A 19507-nucleotide genomic window follows, 5' to 3' on the forward strand; every position below is an offset into this window, starting at 1 on the left:
GGGACGGGGTCGGTCCGGGGAACCCTTGCAGAGGGCACAGGAGGCCTGACAAGATGTTCCAGGGACTTAAGGGGTCTGTCCGAGGATTGAAAGAGAGAAGGCAGAGAACATGCGGGTCCCTGGAAGTGGCCAGTGTGGGTGAGATCCAGGGATACCGAGCCTTCCCAAATCGCTCCTGTTGTGTGCAGGACACTGGCCCGGCAGTGCTGGTTGGAGGGCAGGTGGAAGGGCAGGTGTAGGGCAGCCTGGGTGGAGGCTGGAGGACTTGGTGGTGGGGGGACGAGCAGGAGGCCTGCATCTGTGTAGGGTCATGTCTGCAGCCCCGTGGGTCCACCTCGACACCCTACTCCACAGAGGAGGGACCCGGACCCCCTCGTGACTTCGTTAGATGCCTGGGACAAAGCACCACACACTGGGGGCTGCCACCACAGAAATGGATTTTCTCCCAGTTCTGGAGGCTGGAAGTCCCAGATCAGGGTGTGGGCAGGGTTGGTTCCTTCACAGGCTTCTCGCCTACTTTTTTCCTGTGTCTTCATGTGCCTTCCAAGTGTCCCCTCCTCAGAACACCAGCCACGGTGGAATGGGACCCACCCCATGACCTCAGTCTCACTGCAGCAGCTCTGTAAAGACCCCATTGCAAACAAGGTTGCCTTCTGAGGTACCGGGGTTAGCACTTCAAGGTATGAATTTGGGGGAGAACACGGTTCAATCCGTATCACTTACCCAAGCTCACACTGCTGGTGGGAGGCAGGACCCTATCCGGCCTCTATTGATACATTCTCATTATTAAAAAATAATCCAACGTAGGGAAGCAAAATCTCCTGTTAGTACACTCAACGTTCTTCCTCCTTCCTGGCAACAACCATTCTTATTAGTCTGTGTATCTTTCCAGACCTTTTTAAATGGAGGAATATACATAAATATGTGTTGTTGGGTTGAGGGAGGGGGCAGGCTGTTTTTAAAATAAATTTAAATCCTTGTTATGGTGAAAAACCTGGCTAATGAAAATTATGTTTCAAAACAGACTGAGGCATTCTTTGTGCTAAATATGGTGTTCTTTGTCTCATTTGCAATGGAAAAGTCCGTTGTTTCAAAAAAAAAAATACATTATTAAGAGGCCTTACAATACAAACTACATTTTCCAATTCAATAGCGTACAAGGTCAGCCAAGCAAAGACAATGTAAACTAGCTTCAAAAGTGTCTTGTTCAATAATGAAATTTGTTCCGAGGGACCAGCATTATAATCAGAGCCTGGTGTAGGCTGCCTATGCGCAGCTCAAGTCTTAGCCTCCAGAACAAACCCCCTCGCTGACTGGGAGCCTATGAAAGGCTGCTTAATGCTGTTCCACACATCATAGTGCTTGATTAACAAGGATCTAATTTCTTGGAGTTCAAAACAAAAGAAAAAGGATGCTGTTCCCATCCTCCGTTTTCCTGAATTGGGCTCTGAAAACAGAAAGGCCATGTGCCACTGGTCCAGGTGGGAGCGGACAGGGACGTGCTTGACCAGGAGAGGGTCCTAAGGGGCTGGCAGGACCAAGAGAGCACTTTTAGGAGAGTCCGTGTGAAGTGGCTGCCTGAGTTCTGTCCAGGTCTGGACGCCAGCCAAACCCGCAGCCCCGTCCCCGATCACCTAGGTCTCCACCCGCAGGTCTGCATCCCCGACTGCAGACCCTAAGCTAGTGCAGCTTCTAGAACATGCCTCTTCCTCCCTCTGGCCAATGCAGCTTGTCCTTGGAAGCTTCCCCCCGTGGTGTCACCTCCTGCTGGCTCTTGCATCTCCCTCCCCTTCCTTGGAGTCTCAGGTCCCTCGCGTGTCCCTCTGGGTGGCTCGTCCCCACCTTGGCTCCACAAGCCTCTCACCCCTCCCTCCCTGTACCTCCTGTGTTAACGAGGACGCAAAGGTGGCTGCCAAGGCAGGGACGCTGAGGAGCAGTCGAGGACGCCAGGTGGAAGGCTGTCTCCGCTCTGCCCCGTGCCTGGGTGTGACCGTTGGCCCCGAGGGGTCTGCACGTCCACCGGGGGAGGGAGGAGGGACAGGAGTGCCAGTCCCGTTAGTGACACCCATGGCCAAGCCGGCGGCCCACCAGCCGCGAGGGAGACTGGAGGACGCTGTGCCGCCTCCGACGGGCACAAGGCCAGCAGGAGGGGCTCCAGAACAGTGGGAGGGGAGGGAGAAGGGGTATTGGGGGCGCCCCCCTCTGCCAATCACTCTCACACCAGCCCCCCGCCCCACCCCCCCCATTTCTCACTCTCATCCGCCACCAGCCTCCCCGGAGCCAGCACCTGGGGGTTTGGTTTCATAAAGATCAGTCACCAGCCCCACCTCCCTTGCCCCCGGAGCTGCTGGAGAACAGCCCCCAGACGTGCCGGGGATCAAGCTAGGGCTCCTCCTAGTCACAAGCCTTCCTCACCTCCCAGAGCTGCTCGTCCGGCCCTATGTGCGTGCCTACTATGCACCAGGCATTTCTCTCTCTCACAAGATCGTGTGGCTGAGTAATCTGGTATTTTGGCTTTTAAACAAAGACAATACCCAGTTAGAAAACCACAGAAAGCCGCCCCTGTGCCCACGCAGGCTGTCAGAGTGAGCCTGGTACGAGCTTGCCGGGCCGACCCAAGGGTGTGGCTCCTGGGCCGCACACTGACACGCTCCCCACCGGCCTCGGATGGAGCCCGCGCCCCCGCGCCAGGCCCTCTTCCGTCTGTCTGCCTCCTCCCACAGCTGCAAGCCAGAAATGGTGGCGGCATGGAGCACCCTTCCTCCCGTTCTCTCGGCCAACTCCTACTCGTCCACCAAGACCTCACCCAAACCCCTGTGCTCGGGGAGACCTTTTCTGGCTCTCCAAGGGGGGCAGCCCCCCCTCTGGGAGCGTCCCCCACCTGCACTGGGATTTTGTGATTGCTGCCATTCACACATCTCTCTGCAGCCGCCTCTGTGAGTTCCATGAAGGAGGGACCCTGGCTTCAATCAGGAGACGGAGCCTTCTGGGAGTGCTAACACAGCTAAGAACAGCCCTGCTCTTGGTATAACCAGAACGCCATCCAGCCACACAGGATTCTTGATTTCCCCCACCTCCAACCCAATCCATATGGGCTACAGCTAGCCCATAAGGCTAGTAAGGAAGTTAGAAAGTGAGTTAGAAAAAGGTGACCCTCTGGGCAGGCACAGCCCCCACCAGAGCCCTTGGCTGGGCTTGTGGAGCACAGACAGCATTTCACTCTTGTAGAGTGAACAACCCACCCAACAGTACATGGTGGTCCAACCACTGCAGTCTCCATCCCCCTTCCCCAGGTCTCATCATCCTCCTAATAACGGACCACACATCTGGGAGTCAGCTCTTCATCCCCTGTCATGAGTTGAATTGTGTTCCCCAAAAGGATACATCAGGTCCTGACTCTCAGTACCTGTGAACATGATCTTGGAAATGGGGCTTTTGCAGAGGTAATCAAGTTAAGATGATGTCATGTTGGATGAAGGTGGGCCCTAGTTCAATAACTGGTGTTCTGAGAAGACAGAGATTTGGACACAGACCCGGAAGACACAGGGAACAATGCCGTGTGAAGACAGAGGCAGAGACTGGAGGGACATGGCCACATGCCGAGCAACACTTGGAACCCCCAGAAGCCGGTAGGAGGTGAGGAAGGAGCCTCCTGGGGAGCCTCTGGAGGGAGCATAGCCCTGCTGATACGTTGACTTTGGACTTCCCGCCTCCAGAACGAGGAAAGAATGCATTTCTGTTGTTTTAAGCCCCCTAGTTGGTGGTACCTCGCTCCGGCAGCCCCGGGACACCACGTGGCCCCCACATCCGATCCAGTGACAAGTCCTGGTGTTCTGCCTTCACATTTGTTTGGAGATCGTTCTACCTCTGTCCATCTCTGCCAGTACAGCCCAGCCTTCCTTGCTGCCTCCCAGTGACCCACTCTCCGTCCAGCGACCAGACAGCCTTTTTGAATCCCTAAACTTGCCACTGGACTTGACCACAACCTTGTCTGAGGCCTCCCACTCCCACGCGAGCGGGCCTGCCCTCCTTTCTGACTTGTCTCCGTCACCCTCTCCCGCAGGGGCTGTTCTGAGAGTCCTCCCGCTCCTTAAACCGGCCCAAGTGACTTCTGTCTTAGGGCCTCCGCACCTGCTGAGCCCCTGACTCAGGTTCCTTTCGGCCCAGAGCTTTCCGAGGTCGACTTCTTTACATTTTGTCTTTTCGGAGGGAGCTTCAAAGTCCCCTCCTTCCAGGGATGCCTCATCCAGCGGCCCCGCCCCCGTCGATCGCCCCACCCCCTTGCTTTTCTTCTTTTCCCGGAGATGTCGTCACTGGTCATTTTCTCGTTTATTTGTTTTCTTATTTACCGCCTGCGCCCCCTCGCCGCCCAACCCCAGCACCCACCAGAATGTGGGCCCCGCGAGGGCCACGCCAGGCCCCTCTTGTTCGCTGTCGTGTCACCGCACCCCAGGGTGTAGAAGAGGGCCTGGCGCACAGTACGCACCCCCCGAACGCCTGCTGAGGGAACAGAGTAGATGAATGGAGAAATTATTCCGCCCCTGAGCGGAAGTGACATGAAGTTATCTAAAAACCCAGTAAATACATGCTCATTCATCTGAGCTCCCCGAATTAGAATTTGGAGAGGCGGGGGAGAGAAGTTTGTACTTAAGCGGGATAAAAAAAGAAAACTTCCTGAGCAAATTATCTGTGTAAACGGAGTATGTTTCACTCTGTTAATAATGAACTCCAGCAGCCCCGGCCTCCAACGCTTGGAGGACCTCTCTGGCGATGCATATGCAAATTCCAGGTGAATCTGTGTCCTTGGTGAAGGCCTTACAGGATGTGGGGGGCTCAGGGTCCCAGCCTGTCTTCCCCCAGGGCAATAACGAATACAATAATGAATGCTCTGGGTAGGAATCACCAGCGTCAGACCCCCAGTTTCTAAATTGCCCCAGGCAGGCAACTACAAGTCCCTGGACGCTGGGGGTGGGGTTTGCTAGAAAAAGGCAGCTGTCACTTGGCACAAAGTTGTTACCTTCTTTGAGATTTCAATGGTTACTTTATTATTATTTTTTTCCAATGGTTTACTTTAAATCTATCCTTTTTGTAAAAGGTGGATGAAGATGCAGAAGCCTTGGAAGACCATAGAAGAAAAAAAAAAAGTCCGAACGTCAATCACTGTAAAATGCCAGGCACTCTTAATCACTGGCAAGTTGGTTTTCATTTCAGTAACTGTGGGTTGCTGTTAAGGAAATTAGAGCCCAACAGATTTGGATAAAGCTGACGGGCTAAACAGTAGACTTAAGTTTCAAACTATCTAGAAACCACACCCAACCACCAAAAACACATGTTAAAACAACTCTAATTGTATATTTCAAAGAACAAGTAATTTAGTTTTACTGCGGTCACTGGTGTTTCCAAGCTAAATTTATCCATGTCTTGCTCTCTGTTTTTACGCATTTTTTTTTTTTTTTTTTTTGGAAAGAGTGGGGTTGGGTGTGAGCTATTGCTTTTCTTCCCGTTCTCTGTATAATTTAATACTGAGACTGGGGGGTGGCAGCTCAGATTTTGTAATGCACATGGAGCTCTGGGGATAGCCAATAATGGGGACCAAAGCGTCGACACCATTTAGCTAACCGCGCAAAGAGCATGGTCTCAGAATGGACACTGGAGGCTTTGGTTAGGTGCTATGGTTGTAAGCAACAGAAGCCACTCCTGACTCATGCAAACTGAAAGGGAACTCCTTCGAAGGGCGTGGGTGCTCACCGACCTAAGGGATGCCCTGGCAATCCAGTTGGTGAGAACCACTCTGGAGTTTCTCTAGGACAGCCTATGTGGGTGTGATGCATTCAAGCTTCCGGTCACTGCACAAAGATTCAAGGTCCTGGCGCAAGCATCCTATTTGCCCAGCCTGAGACTCCTGCCCAGGTGGAGGGGAGGAGGTACCTTGACTGCCAAGTCCTCCAGGATAAGAGTCAATGAGGGGAATTTTGCTGTTAGCAGAAGGAGGCATGTGTCCATTGCATTTTGCTTCAAGGAAAGAGGACTCGAGAAGGGAGTCAGGGAGTGGGGATTCCTCAGGGCAAAGGGACCAACAAGTAGTACAGCGAATCTCCCTGGCGTTGGTGAAGAACCCCCCCACCCCGGTTTCTTTCTGTGGTCAGTGGTGGGTCTCCTGGCCCCTGGGCTGCCCATGGGGAGACCGTTCACACGTCAGAGCCACCAGGGAACAGTGAGCTCTGGGCTTATGGGGCCTGGCACCTCGAATGCTCTGGATGGCTCCTGAGCACCCAAGAGCCCGCCAAGCTGCAGTCTTTCTAGGCCTCTGCCCTTCTGAAGCATCCCAACCCAGTGGCCTCTATTTCCTTAGGGGTCAAAGGGCAATGACAGTGGGACCTGAATCACAAGGTGGCTGTGAAGAAATAATGTGATGTCCCCTACAGAGCTCAATGAGAGCAGGTGCCCAGGGGACGTTAGCTATTGCTGACACTGATCCATCCAGAGCTCTGGCCTGGCCTCAGGCACCCTATACAGATGGACTCTAGCTCCCTCTCCCGAAGCCCCATCTGCCTGACAGGACACCTTTGGCATCCCCGTCGCCTTGTAGCATGGAGGGGGCAGGGTCCTGTCCCAGTGTCTGGATGGTAGGGACCCTGGTGCCATTCGGGGGTGAGTCTACTTCCAATACCAGGACCCCCCCCACCCTGCAGCCGGGGTGGGTTTGGCCAGCTCCACCCTCCACGACTTCCTAACCAGACTCTCCTGCTGGGGTCCTGGCAAACTGGGGGGGACTGCAAGTCTGGGAGGCTGCAAACCCAGCCCAGATGGAGCTGATCCTGCAGGAACTACAGGAGAAACAGAGAGAGAGAAATCACCCATAATCACACCTCCCAGAGATCACCACTCACCTTCTATGTTTTCCTCTTGTTTATTTTCTTAAAATGTTTTTTAAGAGGGGGCCAGGAGGGGCAGAGGGAGAGAGAGAATCTTAAGCAGGCTCCACGCCCAGCGCAGAGCTGGACTCGGCTCTATCATGACCTGATCCTGAGATCATGACCTGAGCCGAAATCCAGAGTGGGACGCTTAACTGACTGAGCCACCCAGGCGTCCCTCTTCTAGTTTATTTTTACAGAATAAGGATGTCCATGCCAATGAAAATAAAACCGAGATCAAAGGTACAGACACTGTGGTTTTGTTCTAACGTTAGTTCAAAAATACCTTTTTTCTTTCTTTCTTTCTTTCTTTCTTTCTTTTTCTTTCTTTCTTTCTTTCTTTCTTTCTTTCTTTCTTTCTTTCTTTCTTTCTTTCTTTCTTTCTTTCTTTCTTTCTTTTTCTTTCTTTCTTTCCTTTTTCTTTCTTTCTTTTCTTTTCTTTTCTTTTCTTTTCTTTTCTCTTCTCTTCTTTTCTTTCTTTTCTTTTCTTTCAAGATTTTTTATTTATTTGACACAGAGAGAGACAGCCAGAGAGGGAACACAAGCATGGGGAGTGGGAGAGGGAGAGGCAGGCTCTCCACCGAGCAGGGAGCCTGATGCACAGCTCGATCCCAGGACCCCTGGGATCATGACCTGAGCCAAAGGCAGACGCTTAACGACTGAGCCACCCAGGCGCCCCCAAAAATATCTTTACATATCATTCAGTGTTTTTTGTGACATAGAACTTTTTGTGGGTGCATAATTCCCTCAAAATTTCTTCAGGTCATTGCCTAATGGTGCAATATGTAGGTTTTGGTCTCCTGGCCTCCCTTCCCTCCCCTGGGTCCCTGGATATGGCTTGACGCTGTCCCCCCAACCTCTCAGCTGCAGGTTCATCATGCAACTTCTAGATTCCCCACTTCCTGGAAACACTCACTGCCATCCCACCCGCCGGTGGGCCCTTCAGATGCCACATTAGGTGTCGTGGGCTGATTTGCATACCCCCCAAATATGTTCAAGTCCTAACCTCCAGTAGCTCAGGACGTGACCTTATTTAGGAATAGGGTCATTGCCGTTGTAAATAGTTAAGAGGAGGTCCTGCTGGCGTACGGATGAGGGTGCCCTCATCCAGGGTGACTGGTCTCCTTACAGAGGAGAGCACAGAAGAGGCACAGACTCACAGGGACAGACAGACGCGGGAGGGATGCATCTAAAGTCAAGGAAGCCACGGATGGCCAGCAAACAGCAGAAGCTACAAATGGGCTTCTGACCCCCCTCCCCGTACTTTGCACCCCCACCCTCCTCTGACCCTGTCCAGCCACCATTTCTGACCCTTCCTCCCCGGCCATGCTCTTTTTGTCCCAGAATGCCTTGCAGCTGCCGGGAGGAAGCGGTGTGGCTTGCTCTCAAGGCTGGAACCGGCAGTCAGTGTCCTGTCCCTCAGTGATGGTGGGAGTGACCCCACCAAGCACTGTGCTAACCTCTCCCCCCCCCAGATAGTCTCACCTACTCCTCACAGCAACCCCATATTTTGCAAAGGAGGAAACTGAGGCAAGAAGGATTAAGTAATTAGCAAGTCAGGGGAGCAACTGGAGTTTGAATGTGGGAAGGGGCTTCCAGAGCCCAGCCCACTCTGCCATCTTCACAGATGTGGACAGTTAGGGTCCTTCCCGCGTCTACGACTCTGACTTAGCAGGTAATTTGCGGATCTAGCGAGCCGTCCGGCCAGCACGCCTGCAGTCTCTGCTCTGTGCTCCCCGAGTGAGGTCATGCATGGAAACCACCGGCCCAGACGCCTCGGCAGAGCACATCTCCCGGCACCGAACCCTGGCTCTTTGAGGAAGGCAGCAGGGCAGGGAGGCCCTTGCCTGGACTTTGAGCTGGACCATCACTGGCAGGGGGCAGTTGAGGCATGAAGCTCCGTGGCCCACGAGTCTGGGCCCCGGGCTTGCTGCCGGATGGGCCCTGCGTGCCTGGTCTTGCTTCTGTCTTCCGTAAAATATGCCCATCACACAGAGGGGTCACGAGAATCAAACGAGGGAAAGCGTCCAGTGCACTTAGCACAGCGCCCGAGCTCTGTCCTCTCCCCAGGGAAAGTCAGTCTGTCTCTCACATATATACTCAACATGTGGTCATTTATGGTAAGAGTATCTGCCCATCTATTCACCCCTGTGGGGAAACGTGCACATTTAGCTGATAGTGTGTACTTCTTCACGGGCTCCACCAGATGGGAGAAGGAGGAGGAAAGCCTGGGTGGACAAATGGTAGGCAGGGAAAAACTGTAGTATCCACAGGAGACAGTTTATTTTCTCTATATAAAGAACGCTAACAGATCAACAAGAAGAAAAGATTTTTTCAAAAGTCCACTACACAAATGGGCAAAGGATATGACCACACAGTCCCTGAGGAAATCAATGAAAGGGGACCATAAAAATACAAGGAGACGTTCCTGTTTGCTCATAATCAAAGGATTGCAAACCTAAACAAACCTAAGCATTACCACTGGCAAGATTTTTAAAGAACGGTGATGACGAGGGTCAGCCTGGGTGGAAACTGGCCCTCCCCTGGGCCATCTGTGGGGAGTGTTGACTGGGGTAACCCGTCGGGAAGGAAGGCCAGTGGAAGAATGTCACACATACATTCTGCCACGGCAACTCCACTGCTAGGAACTGACACCCCAGTGTGCAGGTGAAGGGAGAGCTGGGGGAAGGGAACAGTGTTGCAAGCAGCAGGAACAGCATGGGTGTGCATGGAGACTGCAGTAGAAAGGACTTCCATGTGACTGCAACACGGTGGTAGCTGGAGACCTCCATCTTCTCTGAAGTGGAGAAAGCTTGTCTGTGACATGTGTGGGGAAGAGGGTCCAATGGGGACGGAGGAGCCCTGGAAGGGGAGGAGAGAAGACAGAGCTGCTGGAAAGAGGGGCGAGTGGGGAACACGGCTGAGCTGCACAGAAGGTCTGGCTGGGACTGAGTCCCATACCTCATGAGTGACACAGTCGGTGCACTTTCCTACACTACATCTTGACAGAATACGAGCATTTTAAATCTCAACATGCCGCCTGGAAGTGGCTGAGAGCCTCCGTGAGACGCATCGGCAGTGGGGGAGAGAAGACATGAGGAACGGGGAGCCGGAGTGATGGCCCCAGGGGGGTGGCTGGGGAGAGGCTGTGTGTCCCACCTGCTCCTCACCCCGGGAACCCCGTAAGGTGGGGTCACAACCGGACGGCCTTCACGGGGCCTGTTGCTGACATGGCTGCCACATGGAGCGTGGCCCACCGGACGTGTGGATCACTGGGTAGTGTAGCCCATCGCCCTTACCAGCATTACTACCAGGCTCTGGATTTGGGGAACCTGTGGGGGGCCGAAACAGCACACCTGTAACGAAGAGGTTGGTGGAGCTCCTTAGACTCAGAGACTTGTAGGGCTGGAGGCAAATCCAGGCAACTTCCTACAGATGCTGACCCCCACCCCACATCATTCAGTTTGCTCTTGCATGCCCCCAGTGATGGGAAACTCGCTCATTCTGGAGGCATCCCATTCCTCCCCTGCCAAAAAGCCTTCGGTGGATGCTCCACTGCCCTTGACACAAAATCCAACTCCTTCCTGAGGCCCCCAGGGTCCTCCTCCATGATGGAGCCCTGGTCACCTCTGAGCTCACCCACGTCGGCCCCTGGCCCTTCACTCTGCCCTGGCCGGCCCCAGAGGCTTCCTCTGTGGTCCCTGAACACATCATGGCTTTCTTCCGCACCTAGGCCTTTGCACATGCTGGTCTCTCTCCCTGGATGTTGCTCCTCCTCCTCCAGTTACCCCTTCCTCTGTTGTCAGGTTTCAGCCGGCATGTCACCTCCCAGCCTCAGCTAGATATCCCTGGACACACTCTGTGTAGCGCTCATCACTCCCATAATTAATCACTCATTTAGGATTTCATCGCCCGTCTGACTCAGACTTCCACGAGGACCTGCCTCCTTTGGTCCCGTCATTGCCCCTTGAGTGATGCGTACACTGCGAGACACCCAGTGCCGGGGCGCTGTATCAGGGTTTTTGGGAAACTCTCTGAGCATCCCAGGAGGACAGGGGACCAGTTTTGCACAAAGGGCTCCTGCAAGCCTTTCTGGTTTAAGGAACAACTGCACCAAGCCCCTGGTCACAATTCATGGCCACCCCCCGGGTGCCAGCTTCAGAACTTAGGTCTTTCCCTACCATCCCCCTAGCTCGGCTCCATTGTCGTCAAGTTCAAACTGATTTCCATGTCCTCCCTTCCTTTGCATGGGGCTATTGATCTTCATTTTCTAGACTGGCTCTGGTGGTGAAAGCAGTGTATCTTGGAAGTTTTATCAGGGGCTCATTCTGGCTTGAAGCTTTCATTAACATAGTTAACTTCCAATACATTGCACAAATGTTTCTTCATGTGTGGCTTCTAACTGGTCTGCCATCCAGATGGTTTTGAAATTAAGGAAGCTGCTATATTTGCCTTGAGCTGGTTATTTGGAATTCGGAGATTAGAGCCCTGGTCTGGAGATAAGCTAAACAGCTGGGCACCACGACCCGTCCCCGGCAAGGGAAAGTTTCTGATGACAATTTTCTTTGTTTTGAGTAACTAATTCAATTACCAATCTTTATTCACATTTGATTTTCGGATGAGCCTATTTAAGTTCATCCTCTTCCCAGTTTTTATTCTGTTTCAAAACGGAGTCCCACATCAATGACTCATTTATTATGGAATAGCCTGTCACTCGGTGCTAATCTGTCTCAAAATGGTAACTTGCCATCCCCAAGTCTATGGCTCGAGATAAAAGCAGGACTGAAATTAGCAAAAAGAAACACAAGTTGGGGGGGGGGGGGAGAAGCTGTGGCTTTTTCATTTTTGCCCCTCAAGCATAACTTGTTGAGTAAGGAGATTTTTAAAAGCCAGAAATTGCTGTGGAGCAAACCAAAGCTGGAGGCTGGTGACCTGGCACGAAACGCGTCTGGCACCGCGCGGTCTGGAGGAAGGTCTGCTGCGGCGGGGGGCTGACCGCAACCCACGGCCCTGCTCCCATCATCCGCAAGGAGGACATTTTCAGAGACTAGAGGGAGGGAGAAATCAACGTCCAAATTAGAAGCTACCTAAGCTGTGTTGTTTTTCTTGGGGCCCCACTGTGCCTTTGATTTCCTGATTGCTCAGAGCAAGAATAACAAAATTCATCTGACCTGGTGATTTTGACAGATTCATTTGAAAAGCTACCAGTTGAGTCTAATCTCGCCACACCAGTGGGTCTCAACCAGGGGTGATTTTGCCCCCCAGCCCCACTCCCCAGGGGACATCGGGTGGTGTCTGGAGACCTTTGTGATTGTTCTAACTGGGAAGTTGCTGCCCCTGGCCTCTGGTAGGGGGAGGGGCCAGGGATGCTGCTAAACATCCTACGGTGCACAGGACAGCCCCACAGCAGAGGATGATCTGGACCACAACATCGGTGGTGCTGAGGCTGAGAAACCCTTTGTGCATGCGCGCGCGTGTGTGTGTGTGTGTGTGCGTGTGTGTGTGTGTGTGCGCGCGCGCGTGCGTGTGTGTGTACTCAGTAGGAATTCACTTGGTGGGGCCACTCATGTGCCATCCTATACCAACTTCGAACAACCGGAGACCCGAAGTTCAGGCATGCCCTGGCTCAGGTACCTAAATTATGTAAGTATCTGAAGGATTAACTGGGTTCTGTTTCCTTGCACGAAAGCAAAAGGATCTGGTTGCCTGGTGATGCAGCCAGTGGTGAAAAGAACTTTTGAAAAAAATGTTCAGTGGAAAAAGGTGCCCGAGTTAAGAGCAGGGAGTATGAAGGCTGCCCGCATGGGACCATCCCCCTCTCTAGTGCCTGTGTCTGCCTCAAAGGGCGGCAGGCTCTGGAGTGGCCTCCGTCCACCCGCCCGGGGCCACTAGGCGTCCCTGGCTTCTCTCCTGCGGCATCTGTCGCACTTGCTGTGGCGAAAGGTCGCCAGGGAGTGAAACAGCAGGGCTCCCCGAGAGCAAGCCGCGATGCTAAACTTCCAGTGATTTTATTGGCATGACGAGAATTCGGGGCCTGCCAAAGACAACAGCCCGTGCTGTGACCAAGACTGCAGGTTTCTGGGGTAATCTGCCCCATTGCTCTTGACGGCCCCATCCCTGGGGAGGTGGGCGAGCTTCCTCCCTGCCCTCCTCCCACCTCTGCGCCCAGAGGAAAGTGCGGACCTCCTTGGGCAGGCTCTCACCTTGCCCTCTGCCCTTGCTCGCTACCCCACCCCCCGGGGACCAGCAGGGTGGCCCTGGATGGTTTTGCGTTGATGGAGGACTCGGAGGCCAGGGACAGCTGTCTGACTGCTCACTTCCAGCCCCGGCAGGAGGCAAAGGAGCGCCTTCCGGTGGATACAGCTGAGACTCCTCATACTGCTAACCCAACCCTTCCTTGACCTTCCTTCACACCCCTTTCTCCTCCCCTTCAGATATCTTGCTTAGAAGTTTGAGGGTGGGCAGCAAAGAGTGTGGTTGGTGAGCTCCTGTGGGTAGACCAGATGCTCCTTGCCTGTAAATGAAGCAGCGTGCCCGGTGGGAGCTGACAGCCCCGTCCCACGGTCTGCCACTTACTGAGTACTTCCCTGGTGCTTCCCTGCAGACCTTCTTGTATCCTCACCACAGTCCTAGGGGAAGGGGGGATTTTGTAAGCCCATTGGACAGATGAGAAGGTTGAGGCTAAGAGAACCTAATGGACATGCCTGCCCAAGGCCATGCAGATTGAAGGTGATCTGGGTTCTGAGCCAGGTGATCTGACTCCAGGGCCAGAATTCTTAAACCTTAACCATGTGAGGGTGTTTGGGGCTGAGCCTGGGGCTGTATGCCCTTGCACGACTATGGTTGTTATTGTCCTTTTGGCCAATGGTGAGACACCGTGGTCAGGTGGCATTTGTAGAGAGTTTTGTCCCTGCCCACCCCCTACGAAGAGTCAGCAGGAGAGCAGTGGGTCTGGAGAAGGCACTGCCTCCTCTCCCTGGAGTCCTTTGGCTGCCCTCCCTCCATGCCATCGGGCTTGCTGGACACCAGCATGCGCTCACGGGCACTGCACCCCCCCAAATTCCCCCTCCTAAACTCTGCTGCAGGGCACAAACCCTGAACACCCACCCACAGATTCAGAATTCAGTGGACCAGACCAGAACATGCCGGCCCTAGTCTGAGGGATTTGGGGCTTAGAACTTGCCGCGGGGGGTTTCAGTGGGCCTGGGATCCTCCTGAATCTTGTTGGAGGTCCCGGGTACGGGGACGCAGGTCCCTGGAGGTGCTGCAGGTGCCGGCCAGGTGAGGCCAGAGAAGAGCGTGGAGAAGAGTGCGCAGAGCGCAGCATCACCTGCCCAGTGCACAGGCCCACACAGCAGTCCCCACGGACTTCCCAATAACATCAGGCGGCGAGCTCCCTCCCTTCCGAACTCAGGCAGCGAGCCGGTGGGGGGGGGGGGAGGGCGGCACCTACCTCCCAAAAGCACCAGGACGCAAGCGTAGGGGAGCATGGCTGTGGGCATCCCGTCGGGGCTGGCAGGACCGGGTCCCCCCCCGGGGCGCCTCCACTGTGCTCTTGGAGGGGAGGCGCGGGCGCGGAGCTCCCGGGCGGCGGCGGCGGACGCTGGCCTTGCAGCTGGGGTCCTGCGAAGGAGTTGCAAGGGTCCTGAGCCCCCCTCGGCGCTCGCACGCGCTCACCCGCCCGGGCTGTTGATAGTTGTAAGTCGAGCTGCGCACTCATAGGTCCAACTTGCCAGAAGAGGTGGAGACAGCCCCAGGCGTTGCGCGCACTGCAGCGCAGCGCGCCCAGCCCTCTGACGCGGCTCCTCCTGCCATTCAGACCCCTCAGCCGACCCCCCTCGGTCCCCCGGTCCTCGCCTCCCCCAATGTCTTCGCAGGGAGCACAGAGGCCTCCCTCAAACTCTTGTCCTGGCCAAGCCGGACTGGTGCGCTCCTACCGCCAAAGCGCACCCCCTAGGCAGGCAGATCCCTGGAAGGGCAAGGGGGTTTGGTGGGCGACTCTTCTCTGCCCCGCTGGGTCCCAGGACCCCCGATGTTTCTATTCAGGCTTTTCAGATACTCTTGGAAAAGTTTCCTCAACTTGGAGCCCAGCGAGCGCAGGAGTACAGTGAAAGTGGCCAACCTGGGGTGCCCAGCGGCAGGCAGCCTCTCTGTAATTAGGTCGTCCCGCTCCAGAGAGCATCTAGGCAAACAGTGTGGAGCCGACCAGGGCGGGTTTCCTCCCCCCACCCCACCCCAACTCCTCCTCCAACCCCCCCTTCTCATCCCAGTGAGTCAGTTTAGGGTGGCAGCCCAGAGGCAAGGCAGCTGGGGGGAGAGGGAGGAGGGGGGGAGGGCAGACACCCTGCCCCCAAACTGGTCACCTCCTGCCCCCCACCCCAGGCCCGGGGCCTTCCCAGGCACCTCTCCGAGTGGCAGGCAAGCCTTGAATGAAGGTGGTGAACATCTGGGAAGGAGGAGCTGCGCAAGCTATCGGGTTTGTGAATGAAGCAGAGAGAAAGCATCCCTTGGACTGGAAGGTTTCAGCCGGGTTGGCCCTGCCCTGCTCCGACCTTGTGGGCACTGGAAAGCAAAGCTGTGTGAGGCGGGCCTGGGGGCTGGGGCGTGTGGATCCCGGATCCATCGACGCTGGTTGCCATTCTCTGGGAGGACAGAGGAGAGTGGAACAAGAAGAGAGGCCCCAGAGAGGAGGGCGGGAGGGAAAGAACTGGAAGGGAGAAAGGGGGGCAACAGAGACAGAGAAAGAGCAAGGAGGCCGGAACAAAGAACGAGGAGGAGACTCGGGAAAGAGAGAAAGAGGAGAGACAGAACCTAAGGGAGGAAGTGAGAGGCGAGCGAGGGGGAGGGAAGATGAGAGATGCTGTCCCCTGAGGGGGGCGCGGGGACCTCGGGACACATCTGTGCCCGGGGTGCACATCCAAGCCCTCTGACGGGTTCGTAGACCCACGGGCCCAGACCTGTGCTGGGGTGTTCCAATACAGCACCCCACCTTTGGCTTCCTTGCCAGAAGCTTGGGTGAGGCCCCTGGGAGCCCCTCCCCTAACTGCAATCCCAAGGGCCCCCAATCTGGGGACACCCCACCCCCACCCCGGGTGGGCCGTCGCTTCCCGCTTCTCGGAGGCAGCAGAGATGAGCAGAAAGTGCAGAATGAGGCCACGGCGTGATCTTACACGGATGGAAATGTGAGAGAAACGATCAGTTCCCTTCCTGAAAATGACATTTTTCTGGTCTCTGGCTTGCGGCCACAGGGCCAGTCCAGCCCCCCGTGGGCACCGTGGCTATGGCACAGACAAGGTTTAAATGGCAGGGGTAACTTCTGTGGTGGGAGAGGAGTTGCTCGGGGTGATTATTTATAGTTGCGTTATTGTGATTATTTGTGGCAATTATGTGTCTTTACATCTGCAAAACGTACACCTCCCGATGGTTGCACGCCCTGCGTGCTGTCCTGTCCATCCCGTGGGAGACTCTCTGGGCTTTCTGAATGCGGCCCTTTTCAAGTCCCACACTGCTGACAGGGTTTGGCACGGGGAGGGGCTGTGACATTGATGTCCCGGGTGAGGTGATAACTTTTAGAACTTACTGTACTGCTCTTAGACGTCGGAACTTCCCCGCAAAATATGGGGCCCATTTAGGAATTGTTGGATTGGCTTATTTATAAATGAAAGGAATTGCCAATCGTATGGAGAACCCGGTGTGGGCCGGGTGCTTGAGACGCACATACCTTACAACGACCCGAGGAGAAGTAGGAATTACTGTGGCTCCGCTTTATAGAATGGGGAAACTGAGTTTGGAGAGGTTGGGCCACTGTCCCAAGGTCACACAGCTGGAAGGTGGCAGAGTCCCTGCTGGTGACCAGGATGCTCTGTGTCTCCTTGGGGGTGCCCTGTCTCCCTGCGCCGCTGGCTGCAGATCCTGCAGCCGTTCCACTCCATTCCGAGTCTGCAGATCCTAAAGGGGAAAGCCCACTCCGTAATAACAGCCTTTCTTGGAAGAGGCTCTGGGAAGAAGGGGAAGCTTCCTATGTCTTAGCTAGACCCCGCTGTGGAGACTGACGGTGAGGGTGGGAGCCATCTCTCTCCGTGGGAATGGCGGGGTGGCCCTCAGGAGAGGGCATCTGGAGAGGACAGGTGTGCGATCCCTTCTGCAGGTGAGGAAACGGAAGTTCAGGGCAGCAAGCTACCTCTTCTGAGGCAGATCTTACTCCCGAAAATAAAAAAAGGAAAGAAAATGAACAGTGTTTGAACAAGACTCTGCTCTCGTTACAAGGAGATAAAACAAAAGACAAAGAAGGAACCAAAGCTAAAACTTAGTGGCTTCAAACATATATTTATTTTTAACAACAACAAAAAATATTATATTGTCCAGACTGTGCATTTTGCCAGAGGAAGGGTGGTATATGCTTGGTTCCTGACCCCTTTCTTGCATATAGAACAATCCCCCGAGAACATCTGAAATGTTAGTAATTTTTTTTTAAAGATTTTATTTCTTTCTTTATCAGAGAGGGAGAGAGCACAAGCCCAGGGAGCAGCAGGGAGAGGGAGAGGGAGAGGGAGAAGCAGACTCCCTGCTGAGCAAGGAGCCTGATGTGGGACTCGATCCCAGGACCCTGGGACCATGACCTGAACCGAAGGTGGATGCTTTAGCAACTGAGCCACCCAGGTGTCCCTGAAATGCTAGTAATTATGAGGCTGTTCGGGGGACAAGCAAATTATTTCTTAAGCCCCCACTCTGGCTGAGTCACATCCATGGGCATTATCACATTTTGGCCTCTAGAGCTGGGCTTTTCCGGTTGTTAACTGCAGGGACCCTCCCCAGGCGATCAGAGTTACGGGAGAGGTGGGGGTGGAGGGACACAGCGCCCATTGCTCTGGGGCCGTGCACAGCCAGTGTGAGGGAGGTGGCCGTGAGCCAGATGTCCGTGATGGGAGAGGAGGCCAGCCCTCCATGCTCGGCTCTTATCTCCCACCCACCCTCCCCCCAGATCCAAGTCTGAGGCTGGGGGTCATGGAAAGCACTGGAGAAGAGAGGCTCTTCCTTTCCCTCCCCACCAAACACTTACCTCCTCATCCTTGTTTCTGCTAAAAAAACACCGTGGGAAGGTAAGATCGTCCCATGAAATCTTGCTATAAAATGGTCTGTTTGCTCTGCTTGTTATCAGGGCTCTGATCAAAGAAACAGTGCCCAGACCTGGTTATCTAATAACCAAATAAACAACCAGGCTGGCTTCCCTGGTTGGGAAGGGTGGGTGGGGGCAGCTCTGGATGAAGTGAGGGACAGGCCAGGGTGGCTGGACCCCTCTTGATGACCATTCCTGCCTACAGAGTGTCACACTGGCCAGGTCCCCACAATAACCCCCATTTCCAGATGGAGAAACTGAGGCAGGGAAACCATGTTCCTGCCCTCCAGGGGAGCCCAGGGCCATCAGGTAAATGACATTCATTTGTCCCCTCTGGTAATTGCCATGGTGTCAGCCTTCCTCCCCATTGTACCAGTGCACACTCGTGCTCAGCTCACGCCTTGTGTGTAATGGAGGCTCACTACATATTTGCTGAATGAATGAATGAGCAGAGCAACTATACAGAATGAGCACTGGGTTTGCCTCAGAAAATGTGGTCGCGCATCTTAATGCTACCACTTAGCAACTTACTGGGGCTGGGGCTAGGGTGAGGCAAGCAAGACACCCAGGGCTCAACACAGAAGGGGTCACTCACTCTCAGACGCCCACCCTGCACCTGTATGAGCACCTGAGAGTGAGCGCCCCCCTCACGTGTTGAGCCCTGGTATCTCGCTTGCCTCACCCTAGCCCCGGCTCTGCCACTCACTCTGAGTCCTGGTTTCTTCCTCTGAAAATGGGGATGATGCTCATGCTGCCTAGTGGGATTAAGAAGTCAGTGTCTGCAGACATGAACTTGGGATAGAGGATCCAGTCTACTCAGGTCCTGAGACTCTGGAGAGGACTCGAAGGTCAAACAGCTGATGTGAGCTGGAGCCTGGATGACTATGTGGTCTGGGACTCGAAAATCTGGCTTCTCAGCCTGATTCTAAACTGTTTGGGTCCTGAAGGGCTTCTTGTTCACCTGCCTCTGGGGGAGGCAGGTTGAGAAAATGCCTTGGGTTTCCCAGAAACTCCCCCCACCCACCAGTCCTCACACCTGTCAGTCTTCATGCTCCATCAGGCTGTGGTGGGAGCTGGGAGGCATTAGTGGGCATAACCCAGCACCTGGCACATAGGTGCTCAGTGAACACGTTGTGGGTGGATGGGTGGATGGATGAACGGATGGGTATGTGGGTGGGTAGCTGGATGAATAGATGATTAGGTGGATGGGTGGGTGGATGGATGGATGGATGAGTGGGTGGGTGGGTAGGTAGGTGGGTAGATCAATGGATGGATGGGGGATGGATGGATGGATGGATGGCAGGCAGGCACAGTGGGCAGGTGGATGGATGGGTAGAATGACCAGCACTGCAGTTGTCACAGTTGTTCTGGGTGGTGCCTAAGCTGAATGGTTTATTCATTTTATCATCACATTTATTAATTTATTAGTAATAATCATTAATGCATTCACTCACCCTTGGATTACAAATTCCAGACT

The 19507-nt window shown here is 54.4% G+C and overlaps 1 protein-coding gene across 1 annotated transcript in view; it reads right to left on the bottom strand.

The window, feature by feature from the left end:
* Positions 1-14634, bottom strand: part of APCDD1L (APC down-regulated 1 like) — a 48689-nt gene extending 34055 nt beyond the window's left edge. The window contains exon 1 of the mRNA XM_088026291.1: positions 14368-14634. Within this exon, the coding sequence (XP_087882417.1) occupies positions 14368-14416 (49 nt within the window). The 5' untranslated portion in view covers positions 14417-14634. The remainder of the gene's footprint in view (positions 1-14367) is intronic.
* Between the last annotated feature and the right edge of the window lie 4873 nt (positions 14635-19507).

The sequence above is a fragment of the Eumetopias jubatus genome, unplaced genomic scaffold (genome assembly GCF_037043125.1).
Source record: "Eumetopias jubatus isolate StellerSeaLion01/CBP00866 unplaced genomic scaffold, mEumJub1_p1.0 scaffold_9, whole genome shotgun sequence".
Taxonomy (NCBI): Eukaryota; Metazoa; Chordata; class Mammalia; order Carnivora; family Otariidae; genus Eumetopias; species Eumetopias jubatus.